Source organism: Coturnix japonica, chromosome 1 (assembly GCF_054131305.1).
Source record: "Coturnix japonica strain WE chromosome 1, WE-NBRP24, whole genome shotgun sequence".
NCBI lineage: Eukaryota > Metazoa > Chordata > Aves > Galliformes > Phasianidae > Coturnix > Coturnix japonica.
The window spans coordinates 73529811-73550206 of NC_140663.1; the positions used below are offsets into that span (position 1 = coordinate 73529811).

At 42.3% G+C, this 20396-nt stretch overlaps 1 protein-coding gene across 9 annotated transcripts in view; it reads right to left on the reverse strand.

Moving 5' to 3' along the window:
* Positions 1-13449, reverse strand: part of SLC22A15 (solute carrier family 22 member 15) — a 39446-nt gene extending 25997 nt beyond the window's left edge. For 8 of the 9 annotated variants that reach the window (XR_014937576.1, XR_014937592.1, XR_014937599.1 and 5 more), the window contains exons 1-5: positions 13232-13449; positions 5666-5878; positions 2698-2830; positions 1842-2006; positions 530-659 (exon numbers count right to left, since the gene is read on the reverse strand). Coding sequence is in view for 6 of the 9 variants with exons in the window: in XM_085524921.1 (XP_085381047.1) it covers positions 530-659; positions 1842-2006; positions 2698-2830; positions 5666-5878; positions 13232-13318 (728 nt within the window). In the remaining 3 variants the exon portion in view is untranslated. Of the gene's footprint in view, positions 1-529; positions 660-1841; positions 2007-2697; positions 2831-5665; positions 5879-8319; positions 8556-13231 lie in introns of those variants that run through there. The other variant, XM_085524941.1, reaches the window with a different exon arrangement.
* Positions 13450-20396: the final 6947 nt, after the last annotated feature.

Consider the following 20396-nt stretch of genomic DNA (forward strand, 5'->3'; position numbering starts at 1 on the left):
CCTGACTACCTTAAAGGAGCCATCTTCCTATTCTCACTTAATCAGAATACTGGAAAAATAAAATAAAATGTTGCCTATTTTTTCTTTTGCATGTTGCCTTTAAGAATGTGCAAAGAATTTTGATGCAGCCCCTTCTGCGTAAGCAGAATTATAAGAGAATTGTCATGTTATCACATAAGCACATAAATGTTTCTGTATCTTTTCTGTGTTACACAGTATCTTCTAGCATACCAAAGGACAGTTTGAAGAACCTATACAGAACAGTGAAAGAATAGGATGCTCTACACCACTCAAGACTATTCCGACTTACAGTAATGATGCATATACAATGCAGCATACACTTGCACTTTCAGACATTGCAGCATTGCATTTTGAAGTAAGCACATAACATGAAGTGGTTGAAGTTGAGAAAAATACCTTAGTTACAGCACTTCAAATCAGCCTACAAAAACTCCTTGACCTAACTGTATTTCCTCTCATTACTGACATCTTCCTTGAAGAAGTTCAGTTTGAATAACAACTTACTTACAGAGAGAGAAGAAAGACTACTGTTCCTTCCAGGTTAACCACAACAGCCAGAGTCCTCCAGGAGCGAATGAAGTACCCTAATAAAGCATACTGGGCAATTCCCACAGCAAAGAACAAGCCACCAATAGATCCTAACACACAATAAATAAAACAAAAAACAAGAACAAAAACACCATTATCACTCCCTTAAAGAATATTTCTAACCCCCAATACATGGGATCATACAGAAAATAATTCTTCATTAAGAACATTACACTCAGTAGCACAGTAGCTAATGGGGCTGTATCCTTTGTTCTAAGTCCTAAGGTAGAATACCAGATGGGACAAATCTCTTTTTGAACACTAACAACAGTTGTCTCTTCTTCCCATTATACAAAAAGGTGGGTTTTTTATTATTTTAGCAAACAGACACAAACTAAGCTCTGTTTTTCACGGTGTCTTAGTTTCAGCTGGGGTGGAATTGTTTTCTTTAGAGTGTCTGGTACGGTGCTACATCTTTGGTTCCAGGAGAAAAACAATGTTGATAAACACACTGACACTTATAAGTTGCTGCTAAGTAGTGTTGTACGCAGTCAAGGCCATTCCCAGCAAAGGGCCCAAGGAGCTGGAAGGGTACAGAATTATGATAGCTGACCTAAGTTGGCCAAAGGGATATTACATACCACATGACATCATGCAGAAGGAGTTTTGAAGTGAGTGGGATTTTCTCTCTTTCCTGCTGCCTAGGGCATTAGCTGGACATCAGCCAGGGGGTGGTGAGTAATTGTTTGTGCATCATTATTTATATGCATTCAAATTCTGTGTGTTTGTGTCTCTGCGTGTGTGTTTTCCTTTTCTCTAGCTTAGTAAATAGTTTTATCTCAATCCACAAGTTCTTCTCTTTTTATGATTCTCTTCCCCATCCCAGTGGGATTGGGGTGGGGGGGGAAGGGCAGCAAGCAAATAACTATGTGGTCCTTAACCATCTGCTGGGTTAAACCAGAACACACAGTCTCAATCCCAACGGGTAGAGCTCAGCTATCATAAATAATGGATAAGTTTTTAGCTGCATAACATCCACAGGGGATTTGTTTCAACCTGAGTACCTTAATCAGCTTGGGTGATGCAGAAACCTGAATGGCCAAGTTATCTGCTGTGCTTGTCTAAAATTCACATTAAATAAAGCAGGACTCAAAGACTGTGGTCACACACACAGATGCTCAAGAAAGCAGAGTTTACTTTGTAAATGCTAGTTAGCTTTGGTGTGTTTCATGCAGTATGTACAACTGAAATCTGTAATTCTGACAATAAAGACACCAACACTCAAATTTTACCTGCTAATGCCCAGTAGGCAGTACCCACACACTCATTCAGTAGTACAAAGGCAACCAGTGACATCCCACCATTCATCACCCCTACCAAGAATCGAGACACGGCAAAGAATTCATACGAAGGTGAGAATCCATTTGCAATGGCAAACAGGATGTCAAGGGCAAAACCTGGAAATCAAGGAAAAAGGTTTTATTTCAGAAAAGCATAGTAAAATAGAAGTGTTTATCAATGTCTGACATTCACTTGATGCCTTAAGTAATCACATTCAACAGCTACAAAACACAGCTACATTCCACATGTATACGTAGAAATACAAGGACACAAAGTCAATACCATAAAGGGAAGAACACAAAGAGTGATTTCTGGTATGTGATTCGCAGCACTAAATCCCCAAGTTCAATTCATGGAAGACAATTTTTGAAATATTTAAAATTATTTCCTGTCTCCAGTGAAGATGGTTTCATATTTATGTTCATAGAGAAGCCCCAGGCTAAGCATATGACCAAATATCTCTCCTCACTTCTGGAAAGTACTCCATATAGATCTGTGAACCTTTATCAGGGGACAGTACATGGGAAGTTTGCACTGTGTAGCAGATTCAGTTTTATCAGCTTTGAATTAATGAGATTGTTTCTTCAAAGGAAAAAAACTGCAGTGTTTTTTGTTCTACATGCTCATTCAACTACAAAAAAAAACATACACAAAACACAAAGTTCCAAATGCTTGATTTGGGGAGAGCAAAAAACAACAAAAACAAACCTGCATGAACTTTAAGAAACTGGGCCCTTGCCACTCATCTTCAGAGATAAGACACCTTCATTTTGATTATTTACCAGAGAAAAAGATCATTACTGTTACCTGTGAGATAGACTTTCTTCCTTCCAAAGCGATCTGAGAGTTGGCCAAAGGAGATCGCTCCAACAAACACACCACTGAAGTAGAAAGAACTGGCAGCACTGACTTTGTATGACGTGTTGCCAATTAAAAACCACTGGATGGAGACAAAAAAAAAAAGAGAGAGAGAATTAAACAGAGTCAAAATGGTTCACCAAAAGCTAATAGTTGGAGGGGGACGAAACATACTTTCAGGAAGATAAAACTGCCTAGATCTCCTAAGCAGCCTAGACAGTCTGTCATCACACAGCCACTGAAACAAGTGCTTTCCTTCAGAATCTCTGGAGGCATAGTAACCAATTGCACAGCTCCCCAGATCAAGTATAGTCTTTGATTCCGAACTCAGTAGATACCTTGTGGGATAATGTAATTTTGCAGCATTTGTCCCCTTCTCCCACTTTCCTTGCCTTCTTTCTCACAAAAAAACTATGAATTTAAATATATTCAGTCCTACCTCTTGGCATTTATCACTGAAGTGTGTAGGAACACTACACAAAATTAAGCATTGTGATTTACGTCCAGAAATATTTCTCTCTTCCTTATGAACTGCCTTGTCACTGAGAAGCACTTCGGTAGCTTTTGACAAGTTTTCTGGTATTGCTCATCCTTCTATTTACTTTTATAGTCCTCTTTGTGCAACTTCCAATTCTCCTCTATTCCAAATACACAGATCTTCAGGTGTTCTTACAAACCTAATGTTGCCTCAGAAAGGATCTGCCTCACAGAGAAAACTGTTTCTCCTACAAAACTCCAGAGTTAAATTATATCATGTTCTCAGTGATCAAAATTTATTTCCCTTTTTACTCTAAAATCTTCAGATATGGCATTCTTTTCTTTTTCTGCTCCTCATTTGTCTTGAAATAATGTTTCCTTTCAGTGACACCCAGCTTTTCTTCCTGGGCAGGTAAGCTGATGATTATGTCATTATCCCTGTAATAACAATCTAATCCTCTCTTCATAATCTCTTCCCTTACCAAAACCTATTAGATATCCACTCTAGCCAGGCTTATATTATTTCACATCGCAGCTATAAACCACCTCACTGTGAAAAGAGAACTGTGCAATTAAACCTCACCAAGATTATGGAGCTAACAAAATATAATCACACAGAAGCTCCAAGAAAATAACTTGCCTGCTCTCAGTATATGCTTCATCAAATTGTCACTTAAATGGTGAAGCTTTTACTGACATATCAGCAGTGGGGCGTCAGGACTCTGACAAAATTATCTTCTGAAACTAACCATGAAACCACAAATCAGCTTCTCTAGATTTAGAAAAAATAATTCACAATAAAGTGTATTTCTATAATAATAGCACATGATGAGATTACACTTAACTTGAAATAACACAGACAGTTGATTTTATAAGAGCTACGAGAATAATTGCCCAATTTTGGTATAAGTGTTGGGAAAAAAAAAACAACCAACAAAACAACATGATCTCAGTGACATTAGATTCTTTCCGAATAATATGGGGATCAAAGCATAACTTGGCTGCGGTGAAGTAAAACTTGTTCAGATGTGTTCTGCAGGTTAATCTCAATGACTAAGATCTTTCTAATTAACCTTGTTTTCAAGTATATGATACATGCAGCTAAAGTTCCAAAAGAAGTTTATCTCAGCAGTTGAATACAGGGAGCAACACGATTTTTATATATGTGGGTCTTCTCAGTAAAGTTCAGGCTTTGCTTTGAAATTCTTTAACTTACAAGATACCTCGGAACATATTTTTTTCATTTTGTACTTTTTTAAGTTCACTAAGTTCTTTACCCACGTTTTTCACCTCTGCAGCTAAGATGAATAAAAATCTTCACAAGCTTTACATCCTAAGGCACTGCTTGGCTCCAAAAACACATCTGACTTGTCAAGATTAAGAGACTAAACAATTACTGGAGAAACTGAAAACCGAAACATGAAAAGCTCAGACAAAACGTAAAGAATGTACTGACAATTGGCTTTAAGTTATGCTCAAAAAAGCCATTGTCCATTAGGATTTCAGTTTCAATAGAGGCATACGCACTCACCCTCTTTATTATCAGAGTAAGAAGCAGTATACATCATACACAATTGCTTGGTACTGTTCCAAAACTGGCAGTTATTAATATACTCATAACCAATAAAGTTAAGTACTTTATGGGACTAACTCAAATAGCATTAACACATTTGGACAATAGCCATAAATTATCAAGTAATGCCACATTTAACTCAGCTGTACAGTGCTACATTCAGATCTGACTACAGATACACTCAGATAGGGCTCTTGCAGAGAACAACAACATTAACAGATACTGTAGGCCTCAGCAATGGCAGGTGTTGCACATAGCATGGCATGAAAGCTGGAACCATTCCTTTAGAGGCAGCAGCCATACCGTGAAAGAGAACACTTCGAAAACACAGAGGCCACAGTGACAAAGCTGAAGATTGTTTTGGGATAAAACACGTGAGTTTGCTTCGTACATTTTACTTTCCACTAGCCTCCCTGAAATTGTAAATAAACAGCAGGAGCTGCTTTCTCTCCTGTTCCTTCACTGCTTGCTAATTACAGGATGGATTCATTACATGCATTTGTCTTGCCAAGGGGACTGCAGAAGGTAGACAGAAAGAGCTGTCTACAGGATTTTAAACACATTAGTACAACGACATGATTCCAGCCCAATAGTGGAATAAAACTGTGCGATACCCACCTCCCACATGCAAAAGGCGGGCAGTTTTAGTGCAGGACATTGGTCAAGATTTGCACTGCAAAACAAGGGTTCTACAGGTGCCAGACAGGATAGGAATAGGTTACTTGTTCTCTACCTAGGAAAAGCACCTGCTTCATTTGCCAGTCAAAACATGCATTAGTACAGGAGAAAGAAGCAGCACCACTGTCATCTTTCCTCCCCACTCTGCCAATGAGATTTACTGCTCACACACACCCATTTCAGACTTACCTCAGAGACTATTGATGTGAAGCTGCTGCTGAAGCGTACATGCTTATGAACCTCGCTGCCATTGGCAGTCAGGAGCCATTCCCCAAAGGCTCTCTGCTCACTCGCTGACTGGTTGCTATGGCTCTGGTTAGCTGAGAACAATTCCAGATCCCAGTGGTATGGAGGAGTTGCCCCCACCAACGCAGTGAGGATGGCTTCAGTGGCCACATAGAGCTGGAAAGAGAAAAACATCAGAGATGCTAAACATACATTCAAGTAGTGCTTCCTTTACAGCTGGATCAATTCAGCGTTTAAATAATCCTATTTTATCTTTTCCTTCTGCCATTGAAGCATGTTACGGTTTCCACCCATTCAATATCACAAAGCAGAGAACTACAACTTCAACTAAATAGTTCTTGCATTTCTTAGCTGTGGACTATTTGAGAGAAAGGAAGATCCCCTCCTGTCAGAGACCAACCCCAACTGCCACACACAGCCAAGTACAGCACTTGGATGCTTAAAGAGACTGAGACACCCCAGTCTGAACCAGAATTAGTACTATGTTAATGAAGACACCCCTGAGTTATTACATCTAGAAGAAAAAACAACCTGTTAAATTACATTATTTAAGATAAAGAACAACTTCCAGGCAGATAACGATGAGAAGTGAAATACCTAACCCAAGAAATAGGGTAATGAGTAAGATTGGATGAGGAAGGGGTTGTGAAAAAGCTGGGTGAACATGTTGGTAGGGACATGTGGACACGGTACCCTCAAGCCCTCAGGAACAGTCTGAAATCAGTGAAAACTGATTATTATAGGTCACCGCCACTGGTGGGTCCTTGTGCTTTGACTCACTCAGACAGCACCATGTCTGCACTAAGCGATAACATCCTTGGTTTTGTCTTGTGAAATGATAAACATTTTTGAAGTAGCTCAGGAAATGAAATCCTCAAGGCATTTGGTTTAGGGAATGAAAGCAGAATGCTCTTCATTCCTCGCTCCAGGTGAAGCTCAACCCAGCTACAGAACACGAAATTGAAAAATAAATGATTGCAGGCATGCAAAGAAACACAGCAAATATTTTTTTTAAATAAAAAATTCAGCCATAAGCAATCGACTGGCTGCAGCAAGCAAGGAGAAAACAACAGAAACAGTTGCAATTAATAAGCTGAACCAGAAAAACTGACAAGATGGTGACATGCTGAATTACAGGAAAATAGTATTTGATAAGATGTACATCAAAGTCACTGCTGTGACTTTTTCCTAGTTTGCCTTTTTTCTTTGGCTAACGGGTGTGGTAAACCCTCTTAATTTTGTTGCAATGCAAATAAGCAGCTTGTTTTTTTTTAAAGAGATTAATATTAATAGAAGTGAATGAAATTATAAACAGGAAGGGGATATAAACAGGAGGGGGAACAGCTGTTTATGAGGGTGGACAGTGACAGGACAAGGGGGAATGGTTTTAAACTGAGACGGGGGGGGAGGTTTAGATTAGATATAAGGAGGTTTTTCACTCAGAGGGTGGTGACGCACTGGAACATGTTGCCCAAGGAGGTTGTGGATGCCCCATCCCTGGAGGCATTCAAGGCCAGGCTGGATGTGGCTCTGGGCAGCCTGGTCTATTGGTTGGTCACCCTGCACATGGCAGGGGGTTGGAACAAGATGGTCATTGTGGTCCTTTTCAACCCAGGCCACTCTATGATTCTATGAAATTTCTTGACCAGCTTTCTCAATTTGTGACTTCCAAGAAAAAAAAACAAACAAACATAAAATCTAAACTAACTAGGAGGAAGAAAGTTTTAATAGTTTCACTCATGTATAACGAACACACACAAAATCATTTAAGAAACCTTTTAAACTTAATTCATCCATTACGAAGTACAAATGAAAGAGAAAAAAAAATACAATAATCCAAACAATCTTATTCTATTTATAAGTGCTTTCCAACTTTTTAGCAGTTCATCAGCAGTTCACAACCAGGCTAGACACTCTAGACAAATACCAGAGGGAAGATTTAGGTTGGATGTTAGGGGGAAGTTCTTCACTAGGAGAGTGGTTAGGCCCTGGAACACGCTGCCCAGGGAGGTTGTGGATGCCCCGTCCTTGGAGGTGTTCAAGGCCAGGTTGGACGGGGCCCTGGGCAACCTGATCTAGTAAAGTTGTATGTTTGGTGGCCCTGCCAGGCAGGGGGGTTGGAACTACATGATCCTTGAGGTCCCTTCCAACCCGGGTTATTCTGTGATTCTGTGACCAGCTGAAGCATTCACTGCTGAAGAAGCATTCACTGCTGAACAAAATTGAATCAACCAGTGCCTTCTGACCTTTCAAACACAGAAACATGAAAACTGCATCTTCAAGGAAAGACGACAAACGACCTTGGTAAAAGCCCATGACAAAGAGAGAGCTACATTGTCAGCTTAAAGTTATTTCTCCTGACCACAGCGCAAGCAGATGAAAAGCTGGAGGCTACCTTATTTTTACAAGCTTGATGAACTCCTCTGCTCTGACTTATTCCAAAAGGGCGATCTGCCTATTAAGTCACATGATTCTTATTTCTAGTTTTTTACTTAGGGAAAGGTGAAACAATTTACCAGATTTAAAAGACATCCATAGGACTCCACAACTCCCCTCACCACTCCCTTGAATAAACTGATGTTATAAAGTACACCAACCTGAAAAAGAGATGCACAGCCTTGTTGCCCTGTAAAGCATCAAGTTCAATGACGTACACTGACCAAATTTGCTGTATGTCTCAGTATCACAGCAGTCAACTGCATGCAGGTAAACTAAAAACGAGGCCAGAACTGTTTTCATTCCACAGCATGCTGGACTATGCAACAACACAGAGGCAAGCATATCCATGTAGCACAGGATCATGTGCTGCAGTTGAGATGGCTGGGATGGGACTTCCCACTGCTCTGATAGGATCCCCCTAGTGCAAAGGAAATAGAGCAAGCCTTGCATCATAGGTTGACAGCCCTCTAAATATGAAGGAGGAAATAGCAAAATGTGCCATCCCACTGTTATTTTTCCACCTTGAAAAATCAGATGGCAGAAAGAAAGCTTAAGTGCCTCATTAAAATAACCACATGTAAACCCGTGGTTCTTCTCTGCTAAATACTCACACACTTAAGTTTGAGAATCAAGCTGATAAACAAGAAGCTGCATTTAAATAAGCACTGACAGTAACTCTTCTCAGCTTTCTTTAGCCCAGGTTATTAAATCTTCCTTTTGTCCTGCAAGGCAAATTCTAGACCTTCCCCCGCAAGCCCACTGGGATTAGGAAAACGATGAAACAAATGCAGTGCTTACTCAGGTTAAATATTGATAGCAGCAGACTGACTTTCTTCAACATCTAGCCAGAGGTGAAGTTGTAAACAGACAAAACATAGAAAATATACTATTGCACCAGCACACCTCCTGTCTACTGGGATGGTACCTGTAAAGAGCAAGACTCAGTGCAAGAAATACACAAAGTCCACTATGTTACCCGTAAACCCAAGTACTTAACTTCAGCAGTTGACTTTGTAGCTTTCTGTTTAGGTTAGATATGAGGAGGAAGTTTTTCACACAGAGGGTGGTGACGCACTGGAACAGGTTGCCCAAGGAGGCTGTGGATGCCCCATCCCTGGAGGCATTCAAGGCCAGGCTGGATGTGGCTCTGGGAAGCCTGGTCTGCTGGTTGGTGACCATGCACATAGCAGGGGGTTGACAACAATGATGATCTTGTTTCCCTTTCAACCCAGCCCACTCTGTGATTCTTTGATTCTTTTAATCAAGAAAAAAGCACCAGAGTGCACAGGACTTTGCTTTTTGCTCTTGATGTCACCCAAACAATCACGTGCAATCTTGAAACAATTATTCTGAATCCAATTAGAATCACACAATCGGTGAAATGTATTTACACACCAACCAGCGAAATCACCTGGCACGAAAGGAAATCAAACTGTCTAAAGTGGAGGTAATGCCATTGAGGAGAGCAATGATGACGTGGCCTGCTAGTGGAAAAACACAGCAAGTTTACAGCCTACAAAACACAGGAAGATTAGAGAGTGTATGTACACAAGGGCAGGGAAGAAGGAAAGGGAGTAGTGTGTCATAAAGTAAACATCTGTACTCTGTAATCTTTGGCATCCAGTACAATTATGTCCAGCTTTCCAGCTCATCATCCCAAGGTGCTCAGAGGACAGACTAGCAAGACTGACAGTTTCAGCATCTCAATTAACAGCAGAAGAGGGGACTGCTTCAGCTCTCACCATAGGTAGTTACCATTCCATTGCACAAAGTATCTGATGTAACAATAAATCTGCTGTTAATAACACAAAAAACAACTATGGTTTAGCCATACAACATAGAAAGACACCAGCCACCATTCACTCAGTGCCTCCCAGTTACTTTCTGCTTCCAGTTGTCAACGAGATATTCCAAAAGCAAAGTATTCAACAATAGCTAGAGTAAACCGTACTCATTTATGATCAAGTCTACATAGCTCAAAGAACAGCATATTTAACTCCGATACAAGCATTGGAAAGATTCACAGACAAGATTTCAGTGTTATCACTACAACTTCAGAATGAAGTCCCATCCCATTTGGGAAGCAGAATGAGGAGAATAAGAAATGTCACATCAAGACACACAGTTAAGCATTGATATGTATGAAATTACACCTGTATATTACCTGAAGCCAAACACTGCTGGAAAATGAATTATTTCTCAAGGTCTGGGGAGAACTTACTTGGACAAAACGTTTAAGTTGTGTGCCCCGGTGGCGCAGTGGTTAAAGACGCCGCCTTGCAACACTGGGGCCCGGAGTTCGAATCCCCCCTGTGGCGCAAGTGGTAGAAGTGCTGCTCTGCTACACAGAGGCTCGAATTCCGGGGGCTGGACTCGATGATCTCTAAGGTCCCTTCCAACCTGCACGAAACTATGAAACTATGAAGTAAGCTGCCTGCTTTCCCTCAGAAGGCTTGTGCAGGCGGGCTCATTAAAGAGCAGTTTTCTGCATCATGATATTCTAATGATGGAGGTCATTAACTCGCTGCCAGCCACAAGGGGATTAGCAACACCTCTCCTCAGTAGGGCTGCAACTGCATCGAGAGTGTCTTTGACTAAAGTTGAAACACTTTTCCAATAGCTTTGATACTATCCTTACTATCTTCCCTTTAGTTAGTGATAATTCCAAGCTAGAAAGAAACAACACCCTAGCTAATTATTCAGACTACCACCCAATGAAGATGTCACCCAGCTCCAAATCTCCTTCAACTGTACATACTGAGAAATGAGAACAATATTTTTTCATATGCTTTTAAGCATCTGATCTAGACATGAGATTGTTCAATGTTGCTACACATTAAACAGCACAAGACAATTGTTTAATAACACACTTCCTCCAAAAGGTAGCGAGAGCTATTCTAGAAATCAGCAGGCAAACAATTACGTTCAGTTCTAGGTAAAGTTATAAGTATTCTATGAGTCATCAGCTCACCTTATTGCTCCCTAACTCTTCAATATACAAGATTAACATAGCCTACAGTTCATGAAAGTAGCCTAACCCCGTATCCTCTGGTTAAATACAGGTTTCAGGTAAGCCTATAGAATTTAAAACAAATTGTTTCTCTGATTTAGCTACCATTGTACTACTATAAAGACAGAATCCAGCGCTGCAGAACATGCCCTAAATGTCTCCCAAAGCCATCGGACTGGCAGTGAGTAAACCAAGCATAGTTTAATAAAGTAACAGCTCCAACAAGTTAATGAGTAACCACAGCAGGTAATACAGGAACAAAACAAAGTGAAAACAAATACCCTGCAGAGTTGAAAAAGAGATACCTATTAGTCTTGTACTTAGGCTAGTTTTACACTGATGACATGGGATCGCAGAATGACTCTGGTTGGAAAAGACCTTAAAAGATCAAGTCACACCATGACCTAACCATACTACCCTAACAGCCCTCCACTAAATCATGTCCCTGAGCACCACACCTGAGCAGTTTTTAAACACATCCAGGGATGGTGACTCAACCACCTCCTTGTGGAGCCTATTCCAATGTTTAACAACCCTTTATGTAAAGAAGTGTTTCCTAGTATCCAATCTAAACTTCCCCTGGCACAACTTGAGGCCATTTCCCCTCATCCTGTCACCAGTGAGAAGAGACCAACTCCACTCTCACTGTAAGTACTTTCCAGGTATTGGAAGAGAGCAATAAGGTCTCTCCTCAGCCTCCTCTTCCCCAGACTGAAGCCCCAGTTCCTTCAGTCACTCATCGCAGTCACCTTATCATCATCACCTTACATCATAGTAAGGAAAAAGCAGCTTAGTATGGAAGTTTATATGAGAACAAACCCACTGTAACATGAGGGAAAGCAACTACAGAGTGTTACTAAGGTCAATAGATAAGAAACATCCAGAGATAAAAGAAAGCACAAAACCTACAAGGAAAGGCAAAAACCTCCATCTGTAATGTTATCTCTACTTCCATCTGTACAGGCACAGGAGTTTATATCAGTCAGAGGATGATTCCCATGGGTAAAGTTCAGGAATTCAAGATAACACAAGGAAAACAAACAGACCCATATACCTGTTATATTTCCTTCTTACAACTACCCTGAATTTATTATGTGATTTGTAAAGATACAGTCTACTTCTGACTGGAGTAATAAGTTGTTACAAAGCAAATGAACAAGAAAAAGCATTACAGAACAGTTGAGTCACACTGCCTAAAACACTGGGAATACAGAGTACTTGTCATAGCTGTAAAACACGACCAGTACTGGAAGAAATACCTAATAACTCCTTACTCCCTAACCTTCAGTGAGCACACAGGTTGTCTGGGTGGCTCCAAGCTCTAATCAGTGCTTATCTTTAAATACCATTCAGATAAAGCAAAGATGGCATAGAAAAATGAATGGGGATAAGCAGGGAATAGAAACCTACAAGGTCTTTGCCATTCAGCTTCTCAGCTTTGCAAGCACATTCAGAATCCCCAACTGACCGAACTGAGCATCTAAACTTTGTTGGTTATCTTCCAGAGTTTCTTACTATCTCCATCAATCCCTTAGCTAGTAAACTAAACTCGTGTCAGATTTCAGCTGTGGTTAGCTAAGCTATGCTTAGGCCAGACTATGAAGATGGACATTCATACACCTACTTCATTGAATCATTAAGGTTGGAAAAGACCTTTAAGATGAACTAGTCCAACCGTGCCCACTAAGCCGTGTCCCTCAGTGCCACATCCACACGGTTTCTGAACATCTCCAGGGACAGAGACTGTACCACCTCCCTGGGCAGCCGTGCCACTGCCTCGCCACATCTTCTGAGAAGAAATATTCCTAATACCCAACCTGAAGTCGTGCTGGATCCCTGCAGAATATCCAACAGAGATTGCAGCCTAGTTCATGGAAATCTCGGCTTAATATCAGTGCACGCTCCCCTTCATCTGACTAAGAGCAGCCTCTCACTCGGCGCACCGAAGGACACAAGCCGGAACTCCTCAAGGCACAGGCAGCAGCAGCCTCACACCCCAAGCTCACCCCGCAGCATCTCCAGCCCTGCCGCTGCCTGGAGGTCACCCGAGCCCCCCTCACCTGGAGGAGCACGGCCAGCAGGACGCACAGATACACCTGGTACGGCCCCATCTGCCCCACCAGCGGGAACGCCTCTTCCACCTCCATCCCGCCGCGTCGCGCATCCCCGGCCCGGGGCGGGCAGCGGAGCGGGCCCTCACCCCGTAGGAATGGGAAGGAGGAGGCGAGGGAAGCGGAAAGGAAGCGGCGACACAACGCTGTTAGGAGGGATGGCGCATGCGTTCATGGAGGGGGGGGTGGGCGGGAAGGGAGGCTCGGCTACTCCACAGGGTGCCATTGGATGACAGGGAGGATTGGGGAGGGAACGAGTGAGGAGCAATGCGGGATAGGTTCAAAGAAGGGCAGCAAGGTTTGTGAAGGGCTTGGAGGAATCTGCCCTATGAGGAGTGACTGAAGGAATTGGGGCTGTTCAGTCTGGAGAAGAGGAGGCTGAGGAGAAACCTGGGATACCTCAGAACAAGAGAAATGGACATATCAATGTGGACCTTTTGGAGCACATCCAGAGGAAGGGCACAAAAATGATCCAAGGGATTGAACACCTCTCCTGTGAGGACAGATTGAGAGGCTGTTCAGCCTGGAGAAGGCTCTGGGGAGATCTGAGATAAGCCTTTCAGTATTTAAAACAGGCTACAAGAAAGAAGGGGACAGACTCTTTTCTCAGAATCTGTTGTGATAGGACAGGGGAAATAGTTTCAAATTAAAAGAGGAGAGACTTAAGCTGGTTATAGAGAAGTGTTTTACAATAAGGGTAACAAAGCACTGGAACAGGTTGTCCAGAGAGGTGGTGAATGCCCCAACCCTGGCAACATTCAAGGTTAGGCTGAATGGGGCTGTGAGCAACCTGATCTGTCTGTAGGTGTCCCTGTTCGTTGCAGGGAAGTTGGGCTAGTTGACTGTTAAAGGACTCTTCCAACTCAAATGACTCTATGATGCTGTATAGTTGGAATAATATAAGTATAGTTGAAATTACAGAGTAAATAGGTAGCAAGAGGGTATCTAAGGAAAGACTCACCAGTGCTGAGGCCTTCAGTTGCAATGGATGCTCAACAATGTTGAGGCTCACCACAAAAACTCCAGAGAGGAGCAATCTCCAGAAAGAGATGCCACCCTAGTGGTGATCAGCCCTTAAATGGGATCTAGGAGAGGTGGAGTCAAGCTCCATCCCTTCTGGGAGCAAAGCTGAATTACCTTCACCTGTGCTCCTGCAGCTGACCCATCACTTGCCTCAGATGGTTAATCAGAGGTTCAGGCTGTGATCAACAGTTTCCCTTACAGATGCCTTAACTACGCAATGTTCTGTAATTATACTCCATAGCGTACTTGCTGAGTGTTGGAAAAAGTAAAAAGAACACAAAGAGATTTGGCAGGAGAATATTATGTGTGTTCCACTAGAGTTTGGTTCTGACCCTACCAAATTCATGCAGAGTGGCCATGAACTTTTCACGGTCCATTTTCATTGTACTTTCATAATAAAACTCCAGAACATGAACAAACTGTGATGTTGAGACTATTTTTTCCTAGTGGGACCAAGCATCAGCAGCAGTGCCACTCGTGCCTGTCATGTTTTTGTTGTATGAACAACAGCTGGAAAAAAAAGGAAGAGAGCTGCATTGTGAGATGTGACCTTTAGGCCTATGCCATGAGTCTGGGAAATAATATCATTTCCTTACTATAAAAATCTTGGCAAATTGACAAGCATCAAAGCAATTTACTCTTAATATGAAATTCACCTTTGCCATAAGCACTTCTTTTCATATTTGAGGCTTAGTACAGATTGATTAAAGGCAAAACAGCAAAGGATTTCTGAAATGTCAGGACCTTTCTGGTGTTCATCCAACCGCACATGTGTCATTTTAACACTTAGCTAAGACTCAGAGGAGGTGTTCTGGTGCTTAGACCCCTGTAAACCATCACCCTAACCTCAAACACTCAGGCCACTTCACGTCTTCTGCTAAGACCATATGCTGAACTTAGAGGAAAACAAACTTTTCCATCTTCCTGATTTCCACTCACAGTGCAAGGTGTTTACCCCACAATCCTGATGGTTTGGAAAGATTTGGATGCAATATTTAGAAGCTTCAACATTTTATTGACAAAACAGTAATACTGCACTCCACTTGGCCAATGATCTCTCCTCACTGGAGCCCTCAGAGCTTCCCACAGTATTACTGTCTGTGAAGTTCATTAATGTGCAATTTGCTCCCCCCTCCTCCTCATTAATAAGCATATCAAATAAGAACAGTTTAAACTATCCTGTCTTTGGGGAATTTTTCTTTTAATGAGACTGAACCAGGCTTCTCAGCCAGACATAAAGATGGTATACTTTAGGTTTTCCCACATCGCTTCCAACTTCCTTTCTATTACCTCTGCTTCATAGTGCTATTGTACCTTAGATGCTTGCCTGGCAAATTCATGTGGGCACCCCAACATTGAAACAGCCTCTTGGCTTCTTTTCAGCCTTTCTGAAGCAACTTTCATGTATGTTCAGCCCCTTCCTGCCTGTGTATAATGACAGTCATTCAGAGCACAAGAGCTACTTACGAAGGGATAATCCTAAGCTAAATTTCTCTCTAAAAATCTATTAAATCAGATTTCACAAAGCTAACATCTCATTCTGGTTCATTAGCGCTGTGTTTCTAGATTTGTTTTATTAATTCACAGTAGATTCTGACATGGCTGTTAATTTTGCTTTGGAAACACAACCAATAATAGCTCGAAAGAAGATCTTAAAAGAGCTATTGACTTTTCCTCCTTCTAATGGGGATTTCTGATTCATTCAAAAGGTGGCCACGTGGATCCCTGACTCAACACAGCAGAAGTTCAAAGCAGATTTCTAAGCATCAGCTTTTGGCCACAACAACAGATCGGCTTTGGGAGAAAAGGATCTTTACTTCTGTGCTGTCTTGTGATCTTGAACTTCAGGAAGCAACCATCTCTTTCTGGACTCTATCCTCTTATCTCACAGAAGGTTTCCACCACATCAGCTGAGCTCAGAACTGAATGGCTGAACTCTGACTGAGACAACGAGAGCGACAGCGGCAGGGAGAGATGGTGGAAACCTCTCCTGCAAGAAAGTGAAAGGATTATGGTTTGTAAAGAGCTACTGTTAAACAAGCCTAGGGCTAAAGGAGATTCCCTTCTCTGGAGAGAAATAAAGCAGAGGTTCTTTTTCTCTCCTGGCTTGTTCTGATCCACAGCAACATGACAGAAGCAGTCAGAGGGGCTGTTTGGCACCTGCCAGAATGCTCGCCTTTGCTGGCCTCCTGTTATGGAAAAGGAAGTTTTTTTCAACCAGACTAATCAGCTGCACATTGCAGCTGGCTTGCCCCATAATACCATGCAAAGCTAGCATATGGCTCATTACAATATACTCTGAGTATGTGTTCAGCCAAACAATCCACCAAGGCATTATTGCTTCTCTGATGTGCCGTTTGCACTTTTTGCAAACAAAGCAACAAACAATTCCTTTGGAGACTCTTTTCAATTTTAGATGGGGCTTGAGAAAGCTGGATTTCTTGCTGTGCTATGAAGGAGGTTACAAGATGATTCTCCATCTCTTGCTAGATGGGCATTTCAGGTTCCAGAGGAATCTGAGCTTCCTTACACATCACATATCTCTGATAGTGGATGGTTGTTCTAAAGGTGGTTCTCCTGGTCTTGTCCAAAGGCACACATCAATATTTGATATTGATCTTGGCCAGCAGTGTCTGTAACTATTGCCCTGATCCTGCCCAGTTTCCCATCACATAGATGTGGCCTACAGGGTTTGCCCTGTGGTGGGAGCTCCAGTTGCACCACTAACACCTGCAGGGAGTTCAAGCTGAGTTTATGAACCACACTTCCATAATTAGAGCATACTAAAAACTTAGATATTATCCTAAGAGACAGGATTGGCCATTATGATCTCCGAGCAGTGACTGAGGCAGAGATGACTCAGATAACATCACTGACCATACAAGTGGGACTTGTCCCTTAGAATGGTTCTCTTGAACTACTGTGCTATGCTGCCTTTGAGTGAACCCGTGGGCTATTTGTGTGCTCTTATCTCAACAAGTGCAATCATCATTTGGCTCATAATCTTGACATTCTGACGCTTCACTTTCTTCCTTATTATCAGCATACGGAAAATTTGTTTGGACACGTCTAGTGCCCTGTGTACTGCCAGTGATCCCATAGAAGTACATAGGAGAACAAAGGCTGCCTGCGCTGCCGGCCAGGGCCAGCAGGAGGAGGCCGAGCGCCACCGGCCTCGCCGTGGGGACGCTCCCATCCCGTCCCCGTCCTCTACCGGAGTGCTGGCCAGCCCCGGGCTTCCGAAATGAGATGGGGGGAGACGAAGAGCTCCGAGCTGTTGCAGAGACCGTTTATAAGCTGTGAATCGGCTCTACGGCCACTCCGGGGTCTGCTGCACACTGTGCTGAGTACTCTGTCCTGCCAGCATGCATGATGGAGCAGGAATCACATCTTGCTGTTCAATAAGATCACTCTGGCGTGTCTGAAATTAAGCCTGGATTAAGCTTTGTCATAATATGGAGGCTGTCTTGTCAGATGTTTCTGGTAGAAGATACACTAATCTGCCATTCATACAGCTGAAGACCTAGTTCGTAATTGTTATTGCAATCAGTTACTGTGCCATTTTCACTATACTGCGCTATACCGCAACAGGAGTGGAGCTGGAACTCAAAGCAATAACTGTAGAATATTTGTGCCAGCAGAGGTGAGAGAAGCAACTGCTTTATAGAGGATTGGCTTTCTTGTTATGGCATTGCTAGGTACCAAGTTCACCAGCATAGTGATCACTTGCCCTACCGCATCTTCCATGCTGCTAGGAAGAATTACATTGCAATAACACGTACAGAATAGCTGTAAAATTTGTTTACAGTGGCGAAATCTATGAAAGGAGAAGAGAAAGATTTATCAAGTCCAAGTCACATCATAGAATTCCTAGGGCTCAGTGTGCAGTGTTTCTATATCTGAGCCACTGGACTGAAGCACAAAAGGAAATCTGTCTTGAGTGAACTGAGACTCTGTGAGAGAAAAGGCTCCAGAAAATGGAAATGGTGGAGTCTATGTCTTGTGCAGCAAATTCAAATCTATATTTTTCTTTTCTAGAAAGCGTGGATGATGCTGAAATCGTCCTGAGAGCCTCTGAATAGCTTTGCTCAGTCCAAAGCTGGCCATTTGGAGCTGTTGCTATGAATGAAAACTGGAGAGCACTTTTGCTGCCAGAGATCCAGTGGTGTTGAAATGAAGCAACATTACGGCCTTCATATCCACAGGCTCCTCAGCAAAGTTTGCAAGCAGTGCCCCAGCTTTGTTTCCTCCTTTTAGGGAAGCCCCAGAAGGCAGCAGCAACAGAGAACTTCCCTTCTGCTGTCTCCAGCACTGCCATTCAAGGCTTGAGGCCTGTTCTTGGAGGCCATCCTCACTGCTCATCAGTTAGCTCCTTGTTGGCTCAAACTGCCAAAGAGGACATCTGGTAGAAGAAGGGAGCTGGTGGTTTTTCTGAGACCAACAGTATCCTTATTAGCAGCTGCGTTTGACTTCTAATTTCATCTAGGCCACTGAACTGTTGGAGGATGACAGCAGCTCCACTGAGTTTCGAGGGTAGAAGTGCACCTAAAGGCTTCAGCTGTATTAGCATGTTTGGCTGCTGAGTGACAGATCTGCCATCGGGTACAAAGTCAGGGATGACATGCTAAGAGAAGCTGGCATTTTTGATCGGTTCATTGGCCATGACACCTAAGGCAGGAGTTTGCTTAACTCCCAGACCCTATTTCCAGTGCCTTTAATGATTGCAGCCAATGAAGTGAATTGTGTCAAGGGGACGGAGGCTCCCTTAGAAGGGATAAAGGAAGCACAAGTGTGAAGAACTGCTGGGGCTGGGTTATTCATCCTAACCATAGGGTATGCTGGAGAAAGGGCTCCAAACTTCTCAGCAAAGGTTAACTTGCCATTGCCTCACAACAAGATTTTTAAGATTCATACATGTGCATACTGAAAATTGAATCCTATCTTGGATTACTTGATCTCCCAAAGGGTGGAGTGGAGTGGAGCAAGAATTCAGGAATCGGGATGGGAAGCCTACGGAAATCAAGGCCATAATCTAAACTGGTTTCCTAACAAATGAAAAAGAACATACTGACTGAAAGAAAAAGTCAAAATGGAAATGGAGGATCCTTTCTTTGCCAGGGTCTTGCTGCTAGACTTAAAAATCAACAGTCAAAAAGTGGGGCCCCAAGATTTGACTATGGGGAGAAGACAAGAATTAGTCAATAGCCAATGTAGATGATGCTGCTCCTGGAAAAGTGGATGCAAGAGCAGAGCAGAAGTTACTGGAGGTAGAACTGAACAACTCCCTCTTCGAAACCTGTTCTGATTTTGGTACTCCAAGCAGAATACTGTCCCCCTCTGGTGTATTCTGGTCCACCTTGACCACTAATTAAGTGATGCCTATTACAAAATGAGAAACCACACCCCACAATTCAAATGAGGATCTTGGTTTTCAGCTATTTGAGAGTCAGTTTTGAAAGCTGTGACTAGAATCAGACCTGTCCTATGAAGAAAAGGCAGCACCTGAGGAAGTCAGTCATTAGGTTTTGGGTTGAGATCAAATTTTCCTTAAGCTAAGAGAAGCTGGAACCAGTATTTGGATTTTTATCCCAACTGCTGCCCTATTCATCCACCTTCAAGATTGCTTTAAGTGAACTTGTTAATTGCTGCTTTCTTTGGAGTTCCAGTTGGGCTCATTGAAAGTGTCTGTATTCTGTTTCCAATTATCTGTAAGTAAAACATAGCAGCTTCAGATACCAAAGAAGGGGAAAGGCAGAAGTGGAAAAGAGACTAGTCAGGGGAGCTTTTTATATTCAATTAAAAGAAGTTAGCCCTTAATTCATGCTACTCCAAATCCATGTGATGCCTTGGGATTATTTTAAATTAAAAAGTTTCCTGAAGTGGCTTGAATTTGCTATTTGAAGCTTAGCCCTTTTCACATCAACTGAATGTACTCAGTCCATAGTCAGCATCTTCCTAAAATGTATGCGTTATCCTGGAGTCATTCTCAGATAATCCAACAAGCAATGGACAAGTGGTTTCACTTCTACACTCTATGGAGATTCCTGCAACCTCCCAAAAGGAAATGAATTATTCTTCTTGCCTACATGCC